The sequence below is a fragment of the Falco punctatus genome (genome assembly GCF_963210335.1).
Source record: "Falco punctatus genome assembly, chromosome: 9".
NCBI classification, from domain to species: Eukaryota; Metazoa; Chordata; class Aves; order Falconiformes; family Falconidae; genus Falco; species Falco punctatus.
The window spans coordinates 21,720-45,172 of NC_137589.1; the positions used below are offsets into that span (position 1 = coordinate 21,720).

Here is a 23,453-nt window from a genome sequence, read left to right on the forward strand (position 1 = left end):
CACTTATGCTTTTAAAGAGCATTCAACACACTTCAGGAACTTCCATAATGTTGGCATTGAGTAAGATCATGTATTTGCACTTTACCTTCCCTTCCTTAACTAGCTGCCATTTCATATGCATACTTCAAATCTTCCTAACCTAATTCTTCAAGACTTGTGCAAGGGCACTTTGGTCATACATGCTTTTTCACCATTACCTTATTTTGCAAGTTCTTCTCACTGTTTGAAGAAACATAATTTTCTTTTTCGAAAAGATTCCGTTGTCAAATTCCCTGACATTGATTAGCCATCAATAATTAACCCACTTTAAGTGACCACATGGTATTACTTGTATTGTGGAGCGCTGCTTTTGCTCAGGTCCTAGCCATTACCATGTAACAGTATTACTTAATACCTTTAGCTGTCTGAATTACTCCCTTAAATTTTGATCAGCCTAAGTACTCTTCATGGGTCTGATTAAGATGTAGAGGTATCATCACTGTTTATAACCCTTTGGTGAAACTAGGAAGTTTGCTGAAGAGTTACTCAGATTTCCACACAAAGTTTTTACCTACTTTGTTCACATTTCTGATTCATATTTTCATTGGATTATTTATATATTTGCCTCTACTTTTTGCTTGGGAGTACACCTATTATCTTAATAGTGGTTTCTTTCAGCAGGTGCTATCCAAAGACACCATGCCTCTTTTGAATCATGTGCTTTTTATTTGGCATTCTTTCCCCTTCTTGCTATTATTTTGGAGGAGGATTCTCCAAGTATACCATTTAGGAGTCATCGTCAAAGGTCAGGACTGCAGTGTACTAAGCAATGTATACAAGCAACATGCATAACATCTAAGGCAAGAAGGAAGTCTGAAACAAAATCAATCTGATGTCCACACACAGATGGGAACTGAGATCAACGATACTACCAGATCACCTGTGTGCTAAAGGCTGTCATGGAAGGTGGGCAGGGAGGCAGGCACCATGATCAACAACAGCTCTATAAAACTCAGGGGCAGTATCTTTGTAGGCATTACCCTAACATGAAGGGCAACCTGAGTTCCCTTTATGAACTTCAGTGTTGGCATACTGAAGTTTGCTTAGTCGTTCTACAGAATGTTAAATTTACAGCAGGATTAGCTTATTAGTAAGGGTCCTTTGAAATCCCCATGTACTGATTAGTTCTAAGATTAGCCTCTTTCCATACACATGAGCCACCGTTTAAGGCATCACAACATGATTTCTCTAAAACTTTCCCCACTCCAACATTTCATTGGTTCATGAAAAACAAACCCAAACCCCAGATGTTACCTGCTGAAGACATACTGCCTGTGGTCTCCTTCATTTCTTTTGCCGATCAAGGTATGGGCAGCGTTATCCTACCACTGCATTTAATTACTTGTCATTTATTTTGCCGCAAAAGCTTCTCTGCTTCCTCACTTCTACACTTTCCCAATATGGTTCTACAATTGGGTATTACAGTCCATATTCACTGGGAGACACTACCTGTCAGATATGCCTACCACATGAAAATCAACTACCACAAAAAATATCAACTGCTGGATTGTTGCTCAAATTTCACAGTGATAAGCAAGATTTGTACTTTGAGCTGCCATCTGTTTATTCTATTATTCATGTTACAGTTTTCCAAAAATATCAGCCATTTCTAAATTGTAACAAATTTCTGTTATAACAGCAGCACTGACATTTGACTCTATGTGATTCATACTTAAAGATACCAAACACCTCTAACAGATTATTATTTTTGCAATACAAGTACTCTCTGACCTTGGCACCTTTCCTTTCAATACCTGGAATCATTTAAACTATTCCAGAAGCTAGATCAAGGGAAAGTTGTTTCTAAATAAGCTTTGTACATCCCATAGTTAGCAACAGAATGCTCAAATGCCTGCTCCTTTTGCCACCTTCCATTCCATGCTCTGATACTGAAGTACGCCTTGCCTGATTTTTCAGAAAAGGAAATAAAACATAGGTTAACTGGTGAAGAAGTCTTTCCCTGCTTAGTCAAAAATCTACTTCAGCTTTTACAGACAACCTTCCAGAAGTGTCCTTAGGAAACCAACACCCATTACCACTCCTGTAGCGCATACCCCAGTGGCATGAGACACATCTGCTGGTCTCACACCACACCCATGTTTTTGCACTCACAGCAATGAATAATAATGGCATCCAACTGTACACAGCACTAAAACATTGGCCCTCCTACCTCTACCAATCTTGTACTCAAAAACTGAAGTGCTTTGGTCTTCACCAATATATCCTTTAGAAGCAAGCAGCACATGTACAAACTCAAAAAGGAGACAGAGGTATCATATCAGATTCAAGTGACAGGGATTCCCAATATCTTTGGATTATCACATAAAAAAGAAGTGAGGATCAACTCAACACCAAGTTAATACAGTTCCTAATGTCACACTTTACAAACTACTGGAACATAATTCATTACTCTTTTCAATTCACATGGACCTAAGAGAGAAGCTAAAGATACACCATTCCAGGGTACTTGCAGAATAGCTGAGGCTGGAAAGGATCTCGAGATCATACAGTACAACCACCTGCTCAAAGCAGGGTCAGCTAGAGCAAGTTACTCAAGACACCATCCAGTCAGCTCTTGAACATCTTCAGACACTGAGATTCTACAAACTCTCTCAGCAACCTGCTCAGATGCTTCAGCAACCTCACCACAAAATTCTTACATTTCAATTTAATTTCTTGTATTTCAGTCTGTGCACATTGCCTCTTGTCTGCTGCCTGGATACCACTGAGAAGAGTCTAGTCTGGCTCTGTCTTCTCTACACCTTCCCTTCAGGTGTTTATACACAAATCTTCTCTTCTCTGGGGCAAACAGTCCCTGCTCTCAGCCTCTCCTAGTGTGACAGATACTTGGATTCTCTAATCATATTCATGGCTCACCACTGGATTCACCGCAGTACGCCACGTCCTTGTTCTGCGGTGTCTAGAACCAGACACAATTCTACAGATGCTGTCTCACTAATGCTAAGTAGAGGGAAATAATAATTTCCCTTAGCCTGCTGGCTACGTTCTTACTAATGCAACCCTGGATGCTCTTGGCTTGTTTTGCCGAAAGGACATACTGCTGGCTCATGTTCCACTTGGTGTCTACCAGAACTACATTATCCCCTAGGTCCTAGTGACCCTGCTCCCCAGCTAGTCAACTCCTCAGCCTGGATGGAGTTGTTCCTCCCTAGGGGTAGGACTCAGCATTTCCTTGTTGAACTCCACAAGCTTCCTGTCTGTCCACTTCTGCAGCCTGTCAAGATCCATTTGAACAGCAGCACAATCACATCTATCTCCCTTTCCCACACCTCCCTTTCCTTCCCAATAACAAAACAAATGTTCCATATTTCTACCTTGGCTTCCATGCCTCCCATTCCCACCCGGGATTTGGTTCCAAATGTTACAGACTGCTGGTCTCCTGGATAGAATATGTCAATGAGCTTTGCATCATCAGATCCTGGAGGGCTGTCAAAGAGTCCTGAAATAAATAATACAAGTCTGTTAGTGTTATATATCCTCATCTGCAAAGCTCACCCACAAAAAAATGAGGAAAAAAAAATATCCATGAGGCTGAAAAGCTGTATTCCACTTTACAGGATTGAAAACTTTCACGGAACCCTGCTTTTGCGGGACTGAAAGCATGAAACACTTAACAGGCAGACTCAGGAAATAGAGCTCCACCAAAAGCACAAGTAAGAAACTGAAAACTCACATACTGAATAGCAGCATGAAGGTGGGAGGTAGTGACATTTGGTTGAGGTTACAGAGTTTACAGTTTTTATATGTTCAAAATCAGGGCTTACATATACAAGCCCACAACTAAACAGGCAAAGGATAGCCCTCCTCACCAAGATCTCAGATGATATTCTTGAATGCTGGGTTGTACAGTGATAAACTGGGCAATTCAGAAATACGCAAAGAGGTTAACTATCGAATTGTGCCAAGAAGGAACAGAATGCTCCAGAGACATACTGTTACTAGCTTTTTTTAAAAAATCTAGTAATTTTATGTTAACTATGTCTGGAGTTGAATGACACTTTGGTTTACCTAGGAAGTTAAACCTAAACTCTATCACCACACTTCCCAGAAATTCTATGTGAACAAATACTGGCATTACAATTTGATAGCTTGGGAAGGAGGTGAGACACATCTTTCCATAACCCAGATGTCAGAATGAATGAATAAGCTTTTGAAGGATGGTGGTATTGGGTGTGAATATTTTTTTTACAAGTTGTTTTGACTGTTGCTTTTATGAGTTGTCCTCAGGCAGACATTTCAACTAGAATCAACCACGAAATCCAGCTGAATCTGAAAGAAACTGTGCTTATGGAAAGGCATCTCCTTCCTCCTCAGGGCCTACAATACGTGCCAAAGTGCAGGATCCACTGAAAGAAACCCATCTGGAGAAGATGAAAAGGGTGATGTGGACTGCACCGATCTGAAACTGCACCCATTACCATCCTCTCTCTAGAAAAGGAATTTCAGTAGCCAGAGGTGATAGACATGTCACAGCAGCACAGCTCAGAAGACTAGAATAGTGTAAGCCAATGTCTGGGAGACAGAAAAAGCTATCAGGTTCCAGGTATCTGGATGGCAATGACCAGGACTTGTAATGTACTTGTAATTCACTGGAAGACAGAACCTGTTGCCAGAAGAAACTATCTATCATAGAATAGTATTTGGCTTATACTCCTGATTCTAAACACAAGCTTTTATCCTGCATATTACTCATGACTATATCATACAATTCTGAGAAGCTACCAGAAGTACCATAGTTCATATGGTATTCTGGGTTCTGGAACAAGTCTCAAGTTCATACATTCTCACCCACTCAGATTCAACAGTGTGTCAGACAGTCTTCTGCAGGCTTATGCAACAACATCAGGATTGGGTATATGCCTTAAGGAGTTATGTGGTACATTGTAATTGTCCCTGTAAAAAATATGAACTGAAGAGATCAGTAAAACCCAAATATAGGTTGGTATGACTATCTGATATACTTAAATGAAACAAGAAAGTAAAGAGATGACTCACAAACCTTCTACATCTGAGAGAACAATCAGGAGATCAGTTTTCATTTCCACAGCCAGTCGTGCTGCCAGACTGTCGTTATCCTTCACACTAATCACCTGCAATGCACATGCGTATCAGCAGCACTAAATCATGCGAGGAACTACGAAACACTTGGCTGCAACATACAAAAGCAAACTACCTCAGCACTACCAAGTCCTAAGCTACTTTATTCACACCCACTGGAAACTTAGAAGGTGATCTTTGTGTGAAAGTACAAATGCTACTGGAATGCAGTAAAGTGGCACCAAACTCATAAGCAGTGTGATCAGTACCTGCATTCTCCACCTTGGTGCCCAGTGACAGGACCAGAGGTACTACCTGACCCTGCTTTAAGCAGGTGTGCTGGACTAGATGACCTGCAGAAGTCCCTTCCAACTTCAACGATTCAGTGAAAACCAAACTGGGCATGCTTGCTTTTGGCAAGAGCAGACATCATCTGCCCTGCTTTCACCCCACAGCACTATACCATGCCAAAACCAGACAGATCAGCATAGTTTTCCAGTATCTTCCACACACATTACTAATTTTGTATGTTTGTTTCCCTGCTGCAGGCTTCAGGGGTCCCACATTATGACATTAGTAAAGTATACATTAGTGCTGTACTATCTACAAGCATGATCCACCCCCTTGCAATACTTTACCCACATTTACCCCCTGCAGATCACTGTTTGGCTCTGGAGGTGGAACAACAGCATCATTAGTGTTAATTATAGGGACAATATTCATTCTTAAAAGCTCATGCAATGTTCCATTTAAGTTCCGACGCTTCTGTTCATCATGGAAATCCAGGTTGGTGACTAAAATCTAAATAGGGAAAAAAAATTAATATATACTTAGCCTACCACTTTTCCCGAGAACATCATCACAACCATATGTATTAACAGATCATAACAGATCAGTCATGCTCTTTAGGTCATTGAAGAAACATAAGCCATATTTAAAGAATAAAAAAAAAAAAAGAGAGATATTCTTTCCACAACATTTTCAGGTTCATATACCTTAACTTGCACTGGAGCTTATAATAGCCTTTCTCAAACTGACAGATTACAGGCTCCAGGAATCAACTTGGAAAAAGAAAACATACGCAGAACACAGATGCTGATTGTAACTACTAAGACCCTAAACAATTCAACAGATTACTCGAGACACTGCCTTTCCTATCATCCCTCCCAGTGTAATGTTTCTACTGTCACAAGCAGAAGGGGTTCCGGGTCTCAAGACTTCCCTTCAGCTGTAGAACTCACTTGCTTTTCTGAAAGAATCTTGGTCTTAAAGCCTCCTGCTTGCAGATACTATCCCTTTCTTTCTGGTATTTTAAGCCAAAAGGACCTCAATGTCTACTCCCAAGAGACATTTTTTTCATTTTTACTCTGCCATTGGACATCTGAGAACTAAACAAACAACTCCACCAGACAATGTTATAACAGCACTTGGAATCAATGTGCACAGTGTCATTTTCAGCATGGGCCATTAATTCTTTTAAATCAAGGGAATGATAGTTGTCTACAGACTTGAAGAAGCACAACTTACAGTGACTGTTAGCTATACTGTAAACATTTTAGTGATATCAGCTACATGGTATTACAGGAAGAAGTTCCTCCAAGCGAGACTTCATATTAGGCTCTAAATTCATTAAAAGTGTCTAAACAAATAAGGTCTTACAGTTGATGCCATTCTGTATTCTCAGAGCATTTAAGATAAGCAAAGCCTGTTTAAAAGTAGTTCTGTTAATACAGTTGCAGCATTTGGTCTAAGCAGAAGACCCAGGCTAGGGATACCATCACCCACAAGTTAGAAAGGTTTGAGGAGCAGACGAAGAGCAATTTATTAAGTGTGGATATGCACTTTTATCAGCTTTACAAGATGTGTGGCAGTTCAGCCACTTGTGATTTTTAAACGCTCACTTTGGATCACCAAAATTTAGCTTTAGTGAAGAAACCTTAACACACATCCCCCTCCCCTGTACATACGAGCAGGACACATACGAACTCCAACCCCACCCACCCCATATTTGCTTCACCTAGATGATCTATAACTCCATTTCAGAAATACCACACTACCATTTATGCTACAGTAATAAGCCCCAAAAGGAGGTGGCAACAGAAATGCAGAACTACAGTAAAGACAGCAGCATACAAAACATGGAAAAAATCCAAGAAAGATTCCATCACTGTCTGAAGTAGCAAGTCAGTCTGGGAAAGAAGGAATTGCTTACTTGAGCTGCACAGATGCTGTACTGCGTAAACATGGCCTCGTACAGAGCCATCAGTCCACTTTGGCCAGCTGCTGCACAAGCTCGGGCCTCCAAGACTGGAACAGCCTACAGAGATAAAGAACAGCTGTCAGGCACTGACTTGAGCAGGTACTACCTAACATTCAAGGAAAAGTGTCAGTGCTGCCAGCCACTCACCATATCTTTCAGCTGACTCTGGCCTGAATGAAGCGCTTGCCTCACACTCTGAGAAAGCAAGATTTCATGACGCAACCGCTGCTTGCCAAAAGCTACAGCACCGCTGGTGACAATCATCATCTCTCTTCCCTGATTTTGCAGCATTGACACCTGTAAGTACAGAACTTAAGAAACAGAGCTTGGAGTATGATCACTGCTAGCATGACAGTTCTGGCTATTATAGATTACCTTATGTTCACCAGTTCTTGCTGACACAAGTGTTTTGCTTTATCCATTGATGTGTAAAGCAAGGAAACCCCCCCCTAAGACACTCCTGCACACCTTACTAGCCAGTTAGGAGCTATGCAAAGGACTGCATGCAATCTATAGTTTCTGCTAAACTTTCTTTTCACATTACCAGTTTTTAAGACAGTCATGCTTGAATTTTCAAAATACATATTACATGGTAACATTTCTATACCACTCTTCCCTCCACCTCCATTGCTACAGATAAGATATGAAAAAGCTGTAAAGTGTGAGCTGTATCTTCCACCAACCTTATTCATCACCCATTCCCAAAGCTGCCATTATACAGTAACTTTGAATTCTAGAAGTGAAGAAGCTAACTCTGATAGTACAGCTTTTCATTACTTCTTCCTTATGTACATCTGGCCAGATTCCTTTCAAAGCTCTAAAACTAAATGCCTTATGTGAATTTAATTTATTATGTCAACTTTACTTCCTAGAAAAGACATGTCCAATCCCCCGCGAAGTCATAATTTCATGTTGGAGAACGAATCCATGAGTTGATCCCATCAATTTTTCTTACAAGTAACAAGGTTTCAAGCTTTCTCCTGGAGGAAATCTGCAAATGCTCAGGTAATCAAGAAGGGTCTACTGTTTCTGCAGACCTCACAAACTTCGGTGCCACCTTCGCACTAGATCAAATCAATGGCTCAGTCATGTCTTACCTATTGCATAAAAATCTCACTGTGCAAATTTCTCCCTCTATACTGGATCTGGCTAAGAGAGTTATCTTTCTTCACAGGGGTCCATATGGTACTGTTTTAAGTATTACGACCAAAACACTGTTTGTAACATTCCAGCATTTTGCCTGTTGCTCAATAGTGCTTGCACAGCATCCAAGCTTTATTTCCCCCCACTATGTGCCATCACAGCAGGTAGACTAGGGGCTGGACAAGAAGTCTGGAGAGGACGCATTTGGGACAGCTGATACAAACTGGCCAAAAGGACATTCCATACCACAAGATGCCATGCTCAGCAATAACTCTGGGGTAGCAGAATAGGAAAGGGCAGTGGGCTGTCTTCCAAGGTGGCCATCACTCAGAGACTAGCTGGGCATTGGTCTGCTTGTGCAAGGTCATGAGCAATTGCCTTAACATCTCCTGTTTCTTTTCCCCTTTCCTTCACTTACCAAATTGTTTTTATTTCAGCCCAGGGGTTTTCTTACTTTTGCTCTTTCTATTTTCCTTCCAGTCTGACTGGTGGTTGGGGTGGAGGCATGGGGAATGTACAAATACCTGTGTGCCTAGCTACTGGTCTGGGTCAACCCACCACACCTTCAAACACCAATTTACTGAATTACATGGTTTATGCTACCACAGCACAGGGGGATGGAAAAAGGGAAAGGCAAACACATTGCTTTAAAGAGCCATCACTGGTTTACGAGTTTTTCCTACAATCTTCTGTGCCATCCAGCAATCACCGAGTATCTGAGTTAAAACAAACATTCCACTCCAGTCATAGAATTACCTGCTCTACAATAGATGCCAGCCTCCCAAGGGCCAAGCCACACTCATCCCCTCGAGTCACAACAGCACTACCCAGCTTCACTACAATCCGCTTTGCATGCTTCAGCTCACTGCGGTGTGCAAACGATTTTCCATGTGCACGGCTGAGCGGCATGGTGATAAATGGGATGTTGCTCCAACAACGGATAGACTCATTCCTTAATCTTTGGTTATAGCAAGAGAAATCTGTGGTTGAAGAATGAAAGTACAAAAAAAAAATGCAGCTTTTAGTGTTTCATTCAGACTTTTAAGCCCTTGAATTAGGTTAACACTTCCTCCCTTTCCAAGGCTAAAGCTCACAAAACACACGTCTCAGTGACTGGGGATGAGAAGCTACCTTTCAAATCACCAAAATAAAGAGAGAGCCAATATCTGAGCAGCACTAAGCGTCCCTAAGGTATATAAAGCAGTATGTCACGTGTCACAGACCTTTGACTCTGGGAATCTAGAAGACCAAACTGAAGGACACTAGAAGAACCCCTACAGCTCCCATTTACTCACAGGAAGTAAAAGTACTAGTTTAAAAAACAATCTCATTTGCCTTGCCTCATCAGATACAGACAGAGAGTTTTCCTGTCTGTAGTAGCACAGAAAGCTTAACTGTTAGGAAAGATGAGAAACACAGCTTTTACAACATCTCTAAGTCAGGTATTTTTGCATGTTGCTGAACTAAGGGCAGCAGAAGGGGGATGATGGACATATGAACAGGGAGTCAACCTCCTACAGGGTAAACAGGCATTGGAAAAAAGAATAAACAGCACTACTCAGGTAAGATACAACATACATAAGGCTGGCACTTCACCCAAGTCAATAAGCTAGGGAACATTTCTTGGGAAAAATCTTTGCTCTCAAAATGCTTTTAAAGGACAGTAAGACCACTATCAGCAAAGCAGATTAAAGAGAATAGTGACTATTAAGGTACAATCACAAGGAACAGTCTGGATCATTTCTAACTGATAAAGACGTGGACCAAAACATAAAGTCCCAAAGTTACACTGAAGGAAAGAGGGCAGATGGAAAGCACTTCCAACATACTTCATATGAAGTTTTGCAAAGCCACACTGAATCAAGTGTGAAGGAGTCATACAGATAAGAATATCTGCAGCCCAAGTGTGTCAACTGGATAATTAATAAAATATGGATAAGCCATATTACTTGAAAAAAAATTGAAACCACATTTCCTTATGTAATTCTGCTTGTATTACTGTTCAGAAACTGCATTGAAGCACATCAACTTTTTGACAGTCTCAAAAATACAACTACAGCAAAAAAGAGGGAGCACACTTCTGATGTAACTACAGAAGAAATGGCTACCGACACTACACTCCAGGACCAAAAGTACAACTTAGTCAAAAGATGGCACACATTCATGGAAAGTTATGGAGAAGATCATACTGGATGCTATTGAAAGGCATTTAAAGAACTATGCAATCATCAAGCACAGCCAACATGGGTTCACAAAGGCAGCAGTCCTGTTTAACTAATTTGACATCCTGCTACAAGGTCACCCACCTCATGGATGAAGGAAAGCAAGATGGTGATTGTTAGTTTTCTCAATTTTAGCCAAGCTTTTGACACTGTCCCTTGCAGCATCCTTCTGGACAAGTTGTCCAGCTGCAGGATGCGCTGCGCTGGGTGAAGAACTGGATGGATGGCAAGACTCAAAGGGTTGTAGTAAATGGGGCTACATCTAGCTAGTGACCAGTCACCAATGGTGTTCTGCAGGGCTCAATCCTAGAACTCATGCTGTGCAATATTTTTATCAATGATCTGGATGCAGAAGTTGACTGTACTGTTAGCAAGTTTGCTGATGATGCTAAACTGGAAGGTGCTGTTGACTCTGGAGGGACAAGAGGCCTTGCAAGGGATCTAGATAGATTGGAGCATTGAGCAATCATCAGTGCCATGAAATTTAAGAACAAATGCTGGGTTCTGCACCCTGTTCAGGGACAGAGTAACGCTGGGCACAAGTCAAAACGGGGAGAGGAGTGACTGGAGAGCAGTCCTGCAGAAAGGGAGCTGGGGGTGCCAGCTGGCAGCAGGCTCAGTGGGAGCCAGCAGTGTGTGCTGGCACCAAGAGGGCAAACCGCGTCCTGGGGTGCATCAGACACAGCATAGCCAGCTGGTCAGACAGGGGATTGTGCCGATGTATTTATCATTGGTGTGGCCTCACCCCAAATACCGTGTGCAGTGCTGAGCCCCACAGTTTAAGAAGGATGTGAAGGTCCTTGAATGTGCCCAGAGGAGGGTGGGCAAGCAAGCTGGTGAAGGGCTGGAAGGCATGTCTTCTGCGGAGTGGCTGAGGACTCTGGGTTTGTCTAATTTGGAGAGAAGGAGGCTGAGGAACAACCTCATTGCTCTCTGCAGCTTCCTGACGAGGGGACGTGGAGAAGGAGGTGCGGATCTCTTCTCCCTCAGATCCAGGGACAGGATGCGTGGGAGTGGTTCAAAGCTGCTTCAGGAGAGCTTCAGACTGGACATTAGGAAGCATTTCCTTTACCAAGAGGGTGGTCAAACACTGGAACAGGCTTCCGGGAGAGGTGGTTGATGCACCCAGCCTGTCGGTGTTTAAGAGGCATTTGGACAATGCCCTTAACATGCTTTAGCTGTTGATCAGCCCTGAAGTGGTCAGGCAGTTTGACTAGATGGTCGTTCTAGGTCCCTTCCAACTGAACTATTCTGTCCAGTCAATCCTAACTAACATCTCATCTAAAGGTGTAGAAGCTTCTTTACAAATCAGTAAACTGAATCCTATGCCATGGTCAGAGTTATCTGCTTAGATCTGACTGAGTATGTTCAGTCTCTCTAATTTTGATGCACTGTAATACAAAATAGATTCATTTACAGCCTAAATTGATTATTGTCAGTGCTACTTCTGCTGGAGAAAGACAGGAATGAGCAGAGTGCTACAGGAGAGAGAAATCTGTAATTTAACAATGTTTTAAATAAATACATATTTTGTTCATTACACATAAGAAGCTGAAATCCTAACTGAGGGCTGCACTAACATGTCACACACACAAAAGCAGAAAATGGACTTTGGAGACAAGTTTAATTTGCCCCTCATTTTTATGAGGGAACACTTTGTGAATGTAAGCAAGACCTACAATACATACAGAAGAACAGGTGAAAGAGTCCAATTTATCTGTTCTTTCCAGTATTATACATTAATATATAGTATTTGCCTATCCCACACAGTATGACCATAAAGGAGTAAAAACAATTTATTTCCAATTCTCTTGGCTAAAGCTTCAGGATTTAGAAGGTTCCAAGAAGGCAGCTGTTGAAGGATAACCAGTACCTGAAAAGAAACTACTTATTTTTTCAGAAAAAGACAAGGAAAAAGACAACAGTTCTAGAACAAGCAGAGAATTTAATCCATCTCCACTGAAGTCCTAATTGCTAACCTTGCTCTATGACTGCATAAACCTATCTTTTTTAGTTATTTAGACTTGACTGAGATGTGAAATCAGCTCCCATGTCAGATATGCAAAACATTTCTAGTGATGCAAGCCCATTAACTTGCTTCATATGCAGTTAGAGAGAAACTGATATAGCCATCCAATCAACTTTTTATACCAATAGGTTTCTAGGCATTCCAGTTTTTATCTCCAGTACCTTTTCAATGGTTTCACTTCCTTAATAAAGAAGGGGAAACATACGAAAAAAGACTAAGTATTTGCACTGCAGATCCTTTTAGTAACCTGCATGAGGAGTAAAGAAGCAGAATTTCAAAATACAAGCTGAAGAGGATCACAACAGAAACAGCAGAGAACAAAAACTGAAAAATGCTCAATCCAGTTTTAGAATGCAATTGACAAAGTAACCAGAGTTGCTCCAATAATGGATATTGACTACTGTCAACACTAAGGAATAATTTCCAGTGTTAGTTATGAGTAGTTTACTGACTCTGGAAAATGCAGAATATTTAGAAATACTACAAAAGCAGAAATCAACAGAGCTACAGCTTAGAAAAAAACAGTTTAGCGTTTTCAATATTTCAACATCTATTAATTCACATAAATATCAACAAAAGACAACTGTTAACACACCAACCAATGTGACATTAACCTTGCATGTGAAGGTAAACAGTTAGCCTCCTTATCTAATAGGGTCTATCTTTCCTTGCCTTCTCTATTTCAGACCGCTAACCAAATAAACAGTGAATGGTTCTTCCAAGTTTGGTTTTCAGGGAAAAACTATTGACAGGGCACCTATGTATTTACACTCAGGCTTTCTGCAAGCATGTTTCCACTTAATCCAAAAATATTTCAGCTTCACACCTGGTTTTACTCAAGAAATTTGTGGGCTGAAAGTGCAGATGGAGGAGCAGGCATGATCAGATTTTGTTTTCCAGGAATGTATGAGGTTAAAATAAAGAACTTTTACAGTACTTTCGTAACAGATTTTTTTGCTTGAAATGCACATCAGAATGAAAAATACATCCTCTCAGACATCCATCCAGCTGAATGTTACTGAAGGAGAAAGAAATATTAAGAAAGTAGAGCTTCAATGGCAGCTCAGTCCAGAGACTGTGATTTTTAAATTATGTTAATGAGGTGATTTTCCTTTGAACATAGGGAAGAACATAGGCATGCCCTGACACAACTAACCAATATTATTAGAAACGTGCTTTCTCTCATACATACATAAACGGGAAATGGTTGTGATGGTATGTGGTGACAACACAAAGCACCATCCAGGGGAACGGACAAGAGGGCTCAGAGCAGCTCGACACAACATTTTGAGATGCCTTCTGCAAATCAATGGTATCTGTAAGTTAAAAGGAAGGGAGGAGAAGGAAAACTGGTTAAATATCAGTGAATTTCCATCTATTGTTTCTTGTCACACCCACCCCACCCCCAACTCCTCTTTGTCCCGGACAGTCTTAACAGTTTCCCTGTGCAAGAGAGACATCCCACTCTACCCATTTCGCAGAGCTCTCAGACTGTCTTAGAACTAGAAGGCCCCTGTTCCCTACCTGCTGGCAGAGGACCATTATTAAAGATCAAGAACAAAATATGGTTCCCCAAGAAGACAAAAGACTATTAGTGAGCATACCTACAATGGAGAAAGGTAGTAACTGCGCACAGAGAAGCCTGGAAGAAAAAAAACAAACACAAACAAGTAGAGAGTTGTATCATCCAGACTTCTCTACACACCCCACAACAGGGCATCTACTGCACTTGTCATGAATCTCCAGTATAGAAGATAGGCTGATTCACTTCCCCCTGAGCACTACCAAATGACAAGATCTTAACCATGATTTACAAGCAAGGACATAAATTTCACAGTAGTTTCCCTTGACTGAACTTGTAAACACTCAGGATTCTTCTAACTCAAAATCCACAACAGCAAGTACCCAGGAAACAAGGGATACAGAATTAGCAGTCTCCTATGACAGGCCTGTAGTAGGTGAAGTAACGCATCTAGCATCACAAAGGAAACAAAGGACATCAATAAGAATACAGATCTCCCAGACTGTGCTTAAACCATAAAACCTCTCCTCCCCCTTCTACAACATTTTTCTTCCTTTGCTTGTTTTCGGTTCATCCCTCTGCACCATTGGAATAGAGCAAACACCACTGCACAGGTAGGGAGAAGGTATTGAAAAGAGGACAAAGAGAGCTCATAGTAACTGCATTTGGAAGGCTGACAGTATAAACACCATGACAACTATAGCACCCGGCAGTGCTGGAATATGTGTACATGAACACCTTAAGTTGCTTCATTACCCTGGAACAGCGTATTACTATTATATCTCATTATAATCGTTACCAAAATACACACCTCTACAAAAGACAGGCAGCCACCAGCAGATATGATTCTCCTTTGTCCAATAAAGATTACACAGCACAGCATTTTGACAATATTAATCTGCAGTGTCCCTCCAGCTCTGTATTTCATCTGAAATGTCAGTCTTGACCACTGCCAGGATGAGGCAGCAAAGGACTCAGAGCAGATGACAGAACCGAGCAAGTAGTCCCAAGTTTTCTTCTCACAACAGGGCAAGCTTAAAGCTGTTGAACAGTACCAACTAGACACTCCCCTCTCTGAACCCTTACCAGGCACCTCATGCACCCACCTCTGGGGGTCAACACAATTCCCACTGTTCATATGCCTGGCAGTTTGACCCTTTCACCTTGGAGTTCACCTGCCACCTACTGTCAGCCATCACCTTCCCAGCAGGGTCTTAGTTGCGTCTCAGAGGTATGTTCAAAGTCCAGCAGCTCCTGACAACATGAACTGGTAAACAGCGGGTCCTTTATCCAGAAACTCTTCTACCACAGCTATCCTGAGTGGAACTGCCTGTTCCTCTTCACCTCCCTTCACAGACTGTCTCCCTTAGGGACTGGCACCAGGCACTCTACCTGAAGTTTCTCCCCCAGACACTTCCTGTTCCAGTCTCTCTCGCCAGGCCTTTGACTGCAACTACAGTAATAATATTCACCTGGTGTTGCACTGCCACTAGAATACTGACACACACCAGCTAGATCAAGCTGTGCTCCTTGGTTGCTCCCACTGGTCTGTCGGAGAAGCGCTTCACATTCTCACTACAGGGCTGCCTGCAACTATGAGCAACCTTGTTCTTCTGGAAGACTGCCTCCTGTTTCCCTTTGCCAGAGGCAGTTTTGCTAAGATTGAGCAGACAATGAGTGACAAGTGGCAAACAGTGTGGATCTTTTGAAGGAAAAAAATCAGAAAGAAATAATATGGTTTTGAAACTAGCTTGTGAGAAAAGGCAAGGAGACTGAGTTTACAAGACGACAGAAACAGAAAATTTAAAGCTGCAGTAGACATCAAGAAAAGATACATGAAATGGGAATGATGCTGCCAGAAAGCACAGAGCACTCTGTACAAGCTTGCTTTCAGACTAGTGCAAGGCTGCAGAGTAACTTCTTACTCTCTTCTCACTCTATCAAGGATCTAAAGTTGATTTCAATCCCCAATTTCCATTCCACTCCCATTTTCACACTGGAATGGTTCTGGTCTTCAGTAACAAACCAGAAAAAGGTACACAACTTAAAAAAATAGTATCTTGAACTTCTGCCTTACTCGGAGGGGAGGGAGCAATAAAAAGAAATGTAAAATGCATATTGCTCCAAGACTAACATCAGCTTTTAAAAAAATCAGGGTTTTTTATTATTAATATCAGGATAAACCTGCTCCTTCCAAAATAACTTTTAAAAATATCATTCTCCCATCACCTCTTTAAATAATGTGTTATCCTTATATTATCACTCATAGAAAGTAGTACTATTGACTGGTTTTCATGAATTTATTAACAGCTGTTAAGTAGCACAATGCATTTAGATTCTGTTCCAGGTCAGTGTAAAAAGACTTAGTCACCTTCCCAAACAATCAGGGAAATTCTCAAATTCTACAACTGATGCCTTTAATAACAACAATCTATAACACTGATTTTTCAGCCTGTTGGCTGGAAGCCTGTGGATGTCCACAACTATTTGCAGTGAGCTGGAAAATGAAAACTAAATAAAGTTTTGGGGGTTTTCTTCACAGTTATATATACATATATATAAAATATATATATGAAGGCCAGTATCTCAACTAAATGTTAGGACATTCCACAAGTTGAAAAAATTTGGAAACCAAACTCCTATATAAAGTTATACACTTACTAAGCAGAGAAAAATCAAGTTCTGAGGAAATCCACACAATTTTAATTGTTTACTGTAACACAAGTAAGTCTTCTGTAACATTCGGGGGGCTGAGGGGTATTTAAACAGCTTTGTTACCTTATCAACTAAAACTTCTGTAAGGAAAAAAAACCACCACCCCCGCAGTACTTAGTGAAAATTCAAAACTAAGAAACGTTCCCAGAGGGAAGCCAGTTCAGAAGAACTGATTAAAATAAACACAATCTTCAAATAAATCGTCTTTAGACAGTTCACAAGTAGCTTTGCCCGAGTTCCACAGAAGGTACAGACACGGAGCACAGGCCCCCGGCAGCATGTACCCCACCTTCCTCTGCAGGACCCGCCCGGCGGGCGGCGCGGCCGGGGGCCTGGGGCGCTGCCTCCCGCGGCTCAACAGCCGCCCGCACCGGCCCGCAGAGCCGCGCGGAGCACCTCGGCGGCCAGAGCTGCGGAAGTTCAGTACCGCCTCATTCCTTACGCCTCGCCTACAGGTAAGTCGGGCAACACCAGCAGGCCCGTGCCGCAGCAGCGCTGGCTCAGGAGCGGGGCCCCCGGTGCCCGCCCGCACGGGGCAAGCGGCGGAACCGGGCGGCCCGCAGCAGGGCTGAGCAGCAGCACCCGCTCCGGCACAGCCAGCCAGCTCAGCCTGACACAACGCAGCGGCAAATTGCTTCTTCCGCGCATCTCAGTGGCACCTGCAGGCGCCACTCCTTGCCCGAGACCTCGGATCCGTCACAACCCCCGTACCTGACCCTCCTGCTGACACGGGTCTGCCAGGGAGGCAGCTCCCGCCGGCAGCCCCGGCGAGGGAAGGGCCGCGCGGCCGCCGCGGGACGGCCCAGCTGGGCCGCCGCAGCCAATCCCCGCCCCGCCAGCACCCCCAGCAGCCAATCCCTGCCCAGCCGGCACACCCCGCGCGCCCAGCAGCCAATCCCCGCCCCGCCGACACCCCACCCCCCCCCGCGCGCCCAGCGCCGGCTGATGTAACTCCGGCGGCTCCGCCCGCCGCCCCAGCAGATGATGTAATCCTACTCCACGTTGCAGCACAAAATCCAGGGCTCTGCAAGCTACCGCATTAACAACTGTTTTCTGTCTCGTCCCAGACTAGTCCAGACGGCCCTACCCGCAGCGCGGGCCGCCTGGCCATCTCCCACATTCAGTTACCCTTGACCTCAGTTCTCCCCGTTCGCAGGCTGATGCGGACAGCAGACGAAAGGCATCTGTCACCAAACTTTTGAGAGCAGCTTTACCTCCGCCAGCCCCATACCCCCACTGCCACCCAAACACCTCCACAACGGCATGAGTGCTGGCTTTGCTCTTCACTTACCTCCCAATTAAGAGAATCACAGAATCGCTTAGGTTGGAAAACACCTTTAAGATCATCAAGTCTAAACCGTTAAGCCAGCACTGCCAAGCCCACTAATAACCATGTCCCCAAGTGCCACATCTACAGCATCTCTTAAAACACATCCAGGGATGGTGACTCAACCACTCACCTGGGAAGCCTGTTCCAATGCTTGACAGCCCTTTTGGTGAAGAATTTTTTTCCTAGTATCCAATCTAAACCTCCCCTGGCGTAGTTTGAGGCTGTTCCCTCTTGTCCTGTTGCTTGTTATCTGGGAGAAGAGACCGACACCCCCCTGCCTACAGCCCCTGTCAGGGAACTGCAAAGAGCAGTAAGGTACCCCGAGCCTCCTCCTCTCCAGGCTGAACCCCCAGCTCCCCCTGCCACCCCTGCCAGCCTTGTGCTCCAGACCCCTCACCAGCCCCGCTGCCCGTATCTGGACACGCTGCGGCACCTCTACGTCCCTCTTGAAGTGAGGGGCCCAGAACTGAAACTCAGAGCTCCCAGTGCAGCGTGGACAGTGCCGAGCACAGGGTCACTGCCCTGGTCCTGCTGGCTGCACTGTTCTGGCTACAAACCAGGGTGCCATTGGCCGCCCTGGCCACCTGGGCACCCTGCTGGCTCATGTTCAGCCAACTCTAGACCAGCACCCCCAGGCCCTTTCCCGCTGGGCAGCATTCCAGTTACCTTTCCTCAAGCCTGTAGCGCAGAGTGGGGCTGGTGTGCCCCACGGGCAGGACCCGGCACTGAGCCTGGTTGAACCTGGTACAACTGGCCTCGGCCCATCGGTCCAGCCTGCCCAGATGCCTCTGCAGAGCCCCCTGCCCCCCGGCAGGTCAATACTCCCACCCAACTTCGCCTCATCTGCAAGCATTCTTATCACTGCTATTAGTAGAAACCATAAATCTAGTTTCTCATCTTCAAAAACACCACAAAATTCATAGTAATTCCTCAATTCAACTCGGATACTAGTTATACTGTCTTCTGGCTATACCTATTTTACCACTGTTACATTCCTATTAGAATTTAAACAAATTCCAACAGCACTAATACTCATGTCGTTACAAGACAGTACATGGGGGTTTTGTTTGTTTTGTGGGATATTTTTGTTTGGTTGTTTTTTTTAAAGTCTTTAACACATCACCTTCTGGGATCAGGAAACAATCTTCTCTGAAAGGTTCACGACTGTGGAGAAAACCTCATGAAGAGTGAACAATATTCAAGTGGTGGGGGTAAAGTTCAAAACACTTGCAAAAATCTCAATGTTTCAAGAAGTAATAAAAGACCCAACTCACAATTATCTGACATTAAGATTTCACTATCTCCACATGAAGGAAAACAAACCAACCCAGAAAAAAAACCTCAAAATAAATATAAGGTCATCACATTGTTAGAAGACTATCTGGAGATCTCCACCAAAAGCAGAATTTTTTTAATCATCATAGCACACAAGCCCTGCCCTCCCCTCCTCCCCACTCCGAGTATTAGCGAAGATAAATCTGACATGTATAATTGCAGAATAAACACAATGCCAAAACCAGTATGTTGGTCAGTCAGTCACTCACAAAAAAACCCCAGTGATTAAAGATATATCACAGCAGCTGATTTTTCATGCTAAGCCAAAACTTAATTTTTATTTTTAAACAGCTAGTAAGAAACATGAATACTCTGATTTTAGGCTTACCTAAAGTAAGTTTTAGCACATGCAACTTCTTTGAACTGTGCTTTCAAATAAAAAGCAACAGGCTCCTTTCAACCCCTGCAGATACTGAGGAGCTGCTTTTGTTTTACAGACACTGAAAGAGAGGAAGAATTAGTCAGAGAAAATGAACAAAAAATAAAGCAGCACTTTCATTTGCCACATCAAACCAGTAGTTTTTTACAGAAGGATGCTGGTTAGTGGCAAGGAATCCTAGATTTCCTACCTGGTCAGCAGTTACTTACTTCAGTAAGTATGCATAGCAAGCATAGTAGGAAGTTAAGCAATGGAAAACTGTGATTTCAGATACACAAGGTGTTCTGAACAGAAGGTGTTCATTACCCTTAACTAGTTTTAAAGAAAGTGCCATCTTCAAGAAAAAGCATGGGACCATCCTGATGGTGTTAAGAATCTGTGTATGCAGACATGTTACAATCCACCTTCAGCCTAGATACAACTGCAACTAATACAGGCGTATCTCTGCGCAAAGACTTTTTTTCTCACGTAATTTTAAAGAATAAAAATTAAAAAAAAGTCAGAGTAGCAGCTTTAATCAAAATTACTAAGTGAGGCACATAAGAACACAGGTTAATTTAATCAAGCACTAGTCCTCACTAAGAAACCTCAAAATAGGGTTAGGCAGCACCTTTCAAGCATTTCCTTCCTCCTAACATCATTGCTCTACTTTGTCTGGATCAAATCTGGCTACTTTGTCCTACCACGTGTAGCACTTCAACACTGAGAAGCAAAACATCAGGTTCCACCCGCTGTTAAGAATAAAGACAACAGAAGCAGCATTCCCATTCTGCTCCAGTTTCCCTATAGCCATCAAATGAAGGCTGCACAAGTGCCAAAGATCATTCAGGAAAAAGCAATGGATTTTGAGTAACATTTTGCAATAGCTATGGTTAGCAGAGTGACAACAGTGCCACTAAGCAACAAGATGCAAATCATGTACCTGGACATGTGTTCACATCCAGGAGAAACTGTTGCCAGGCAAATGCAAGGACAGAATGAAAAGTCGTCTGAAAAATGTAGACTGAAGTCAGCACTCTTGTTTAATATTTTAGGAAAAAGACTAACTTTGACATTTAGTACCCTGGGTGTCAGCCTCTCTTCCAGAACCTCTTACAGAAACTTCTTGCTCTACCAATTCTTTTTAATTCATACCCTCCGTAACCAAATCCTCACAAGTGGAACCCCTTGAGTAACTGCCTTCTGGCAATGGTTAAGCCAGCCAGCCACAACTTCCTAAGAAAAAGCAGGGAATATTCACCAACTGTAGTTATGTTTCTAAGCCGCTATTCTATCATTTTTCCAAGAGCACCACTCAAAACAGCATTCATCAGCATCAGGGAACTGTGTGGGCTCAGCTCAGCATTCCCTCCAGTTTCTCATTTTTAAGCCATTTGCCTTTACCTACTTTTCCTTTTTATTCTCTGCCCTCACAATGTGTTTCCCTCTTCTTTTGGGGTTGGGGAGAAAAAAGATGGCATTCCGTTTCCATAAAGGATAAGTTGACACCCAAACCCTAATGGGGAAAGCAAGAAATAAAATAAAACATAGTTGAACAGCAGTCTGTCAGATCTCAAGATAAAGTACATCGGCAGGACAAGAAAGCAATTAAAACTACCTGAATACTCTCCTGGTCTCCAGCTTTGCGTGGCTCTGGGGCTATCCACCTTCTCCACACCACTCCTGATTTTACAGACATGTAGCACACCCACCTCCTCCTTCCTCCCTCTGCTGTGATGCTTAAGCTGTCCCTAAACAATTCTAGCACCAGAGGTGTACCAGTTTTGCCATCCCTCCTGCCCAAAGTTGCCGTTCCCACCCCACTCTGAAAAACAGCTTGGCCATGGTAACATTCTGGTCAGAGACCAACTGACCCACCTGTCTATACAATCACGCAAGTACCCACATCAGCAACAGAGAAGCACAGCAACTCCTTAGACTACACTACCACTAATAAATCGGTACAGGATGCTCTTGATTTCCTTGTATCGAGACTATTTCATACATACAATCATCTCCATTACTCTTCCTCCACCTCCCTGATTATCCTAAACAGAGTACAGCATATTATCCAAGGGAGAGTCCAGAACTGCATGGAGTACTCAAGTTTGGATGAAGCAAGGATTTATATAGTGGTATGATATGATCTTTTATTCTGAACTTCATTCCTTACCTGGTAATTTGCACCATTCTATTTGCTTTTTGACTTCTGCTACACCATGAACAGACTTTTCAGAATAGGTACCACCCACAGTGTCTATCAGATCTTCCAGGGATGCTGCAGAAAAACATAAAAATACCACTGCTTTCATATTCCTACTAACACAACATGCAAGAAGAGCAGCTTAAAAAATTACTGAAGCTAAGCCTAAGAGATGCTCACTCTGCTATTGAATACACATATAACAACCCTGGCGAAGAGTAGCTTAGAAAAGGAATGTAGTACAGCAAACAAACCAACAAATCAGTAAAGCAATTAACAAACAAAAATTATTCACTGACATAAATACAGAAAATGAAACATACTTTCTAAAGTGAATAAATATAGATGATAGAGAACAGGAAAGAAGAAAACTTTATTTTAACCCTTTATAAATTGCTTCTCAGTGTCATCAACAGCAAATCTGAGAAGATAAAGGTAAACACTTCCAAGCGTCCGTAGTTTTTTAGAATACAGAGTCAGCACAAGTATAAGCATTTATGGCAGGGGTTTAGCTATTTTCCATTTAAGAAAATAAAACTGTTCTTGACTTCATAGTACAGAGACACTTGCTGAAGGCTTTTGGAAAACTATGTATGCATCGCTCATTAGGTCTCCTTTATCTACAGTTTTATTACTTCTTTCAGAGAGCTATAAGGTTTCTTAAACGAAAATTCTAATCTGATCCTGTTACATCTCCTGTGGGTAAACACAGGCTTATCACCAAGAGCCAGGTCAAAACCTAGATAATAACTTTTACATGGCACGCAAGTGTCAGGAGGGTTTAAGCATTTTCTTTGGGCATGTAGCAATCTTGTAAGCAGGTACAAGAGACAAACAAGCAAAAAGAAGTCTCAAGAGGGGCAACAGCTCTGCTGTCAGAAAGCTCCAGCAGAACAAAGCCTGATGCAGCTCTTATCAATTAGTCTAGTGCTTGCAAGGTCGAAACTGCAGTTTCACTCTGCCAGAAACTCCACGCAGCAGCAATGCTCTGTAACCATCCAGAAATCCGAGCCAAATTCTACAAGGCTGTGGAAAGCTTGTGAGGGCCAGACGAACAGGCAGCACCCACATGCAGTGCAGTGACTGTAGGCACCGCACCTCTACAGTTTTAGGGCTCAAAGGCTCGGGTTTGGCACTTTCCTGCGGAGCCCTCGTTCCTCTGCTGCGAGCAACATAGCAGCCGCGCCCAGCCCCCACTCGCGGGCGGGCAGCCGGCAGCGCCTACCCCGCCGCGCCGCG

General features: G+C 43.0%; 1 protein-coding gene across 9 annotated transcripts in view; it reads right to left on the reverse strand.

The window, feature by feature from the left end:
* Positions 1-22,289, reverse strand: part of ALDH18A1 (aldehyde dehydrogenase 18 family member A1) — a 38,693-nt gene extending 16,404 nt beyond the window's left edge. For 3 of the 9 annotated variants that reach the window (XM_080401921.1, XM_080401925.1, XM_080401917.1), the window contains exons 1-9: positions 17,700-17,816; positions 14,356-14,393; positions 13,944-14,067; positions 9,257-9,480; positions 7,505-7,654; positions 7,310-7,414; positions 5,740-5,898; positions 5,060-5,150; positions 3,375-3,499 (exon numbers count right to left, since the gene is read on the reverse strand). In XM_080401921.1, coding sequence (XP_080258047.1) covers positions 3,375-3,499; positions 5,060-5,150; positions 5,740-5,898; positions 7,310-7,414; positions 7,505-7,654; positions 9,257-9,480; positions 13,944-14,037 — 948 coding nt within the window. In that variant the 5' untranslated portion in view covers positions 14,038-14,067; positions 14,356-14,393; positions 17,700-17,816. Of the gene's footprint in view, positions 1-3,374; positions 3,500-5,059; positions 5,151-5,739; positions 5,899-7,309; positions 7,415-7,504; positions 7,655-9,256; positions 9,481-13,943; positions 14,068-14,355; positions 14,394-17,699; positions 17,817-19,981; positions 22,118-22,184 lie in introns of those variants that run through there. The other 6 variants (XM_080401919.1, XM_080401918.1, XM_080401920.1 and 3 more) reach the window with 6 other exon arrangements.
* Positions 22,290-23,453: the final 1,164 nt, after the last annotated feature.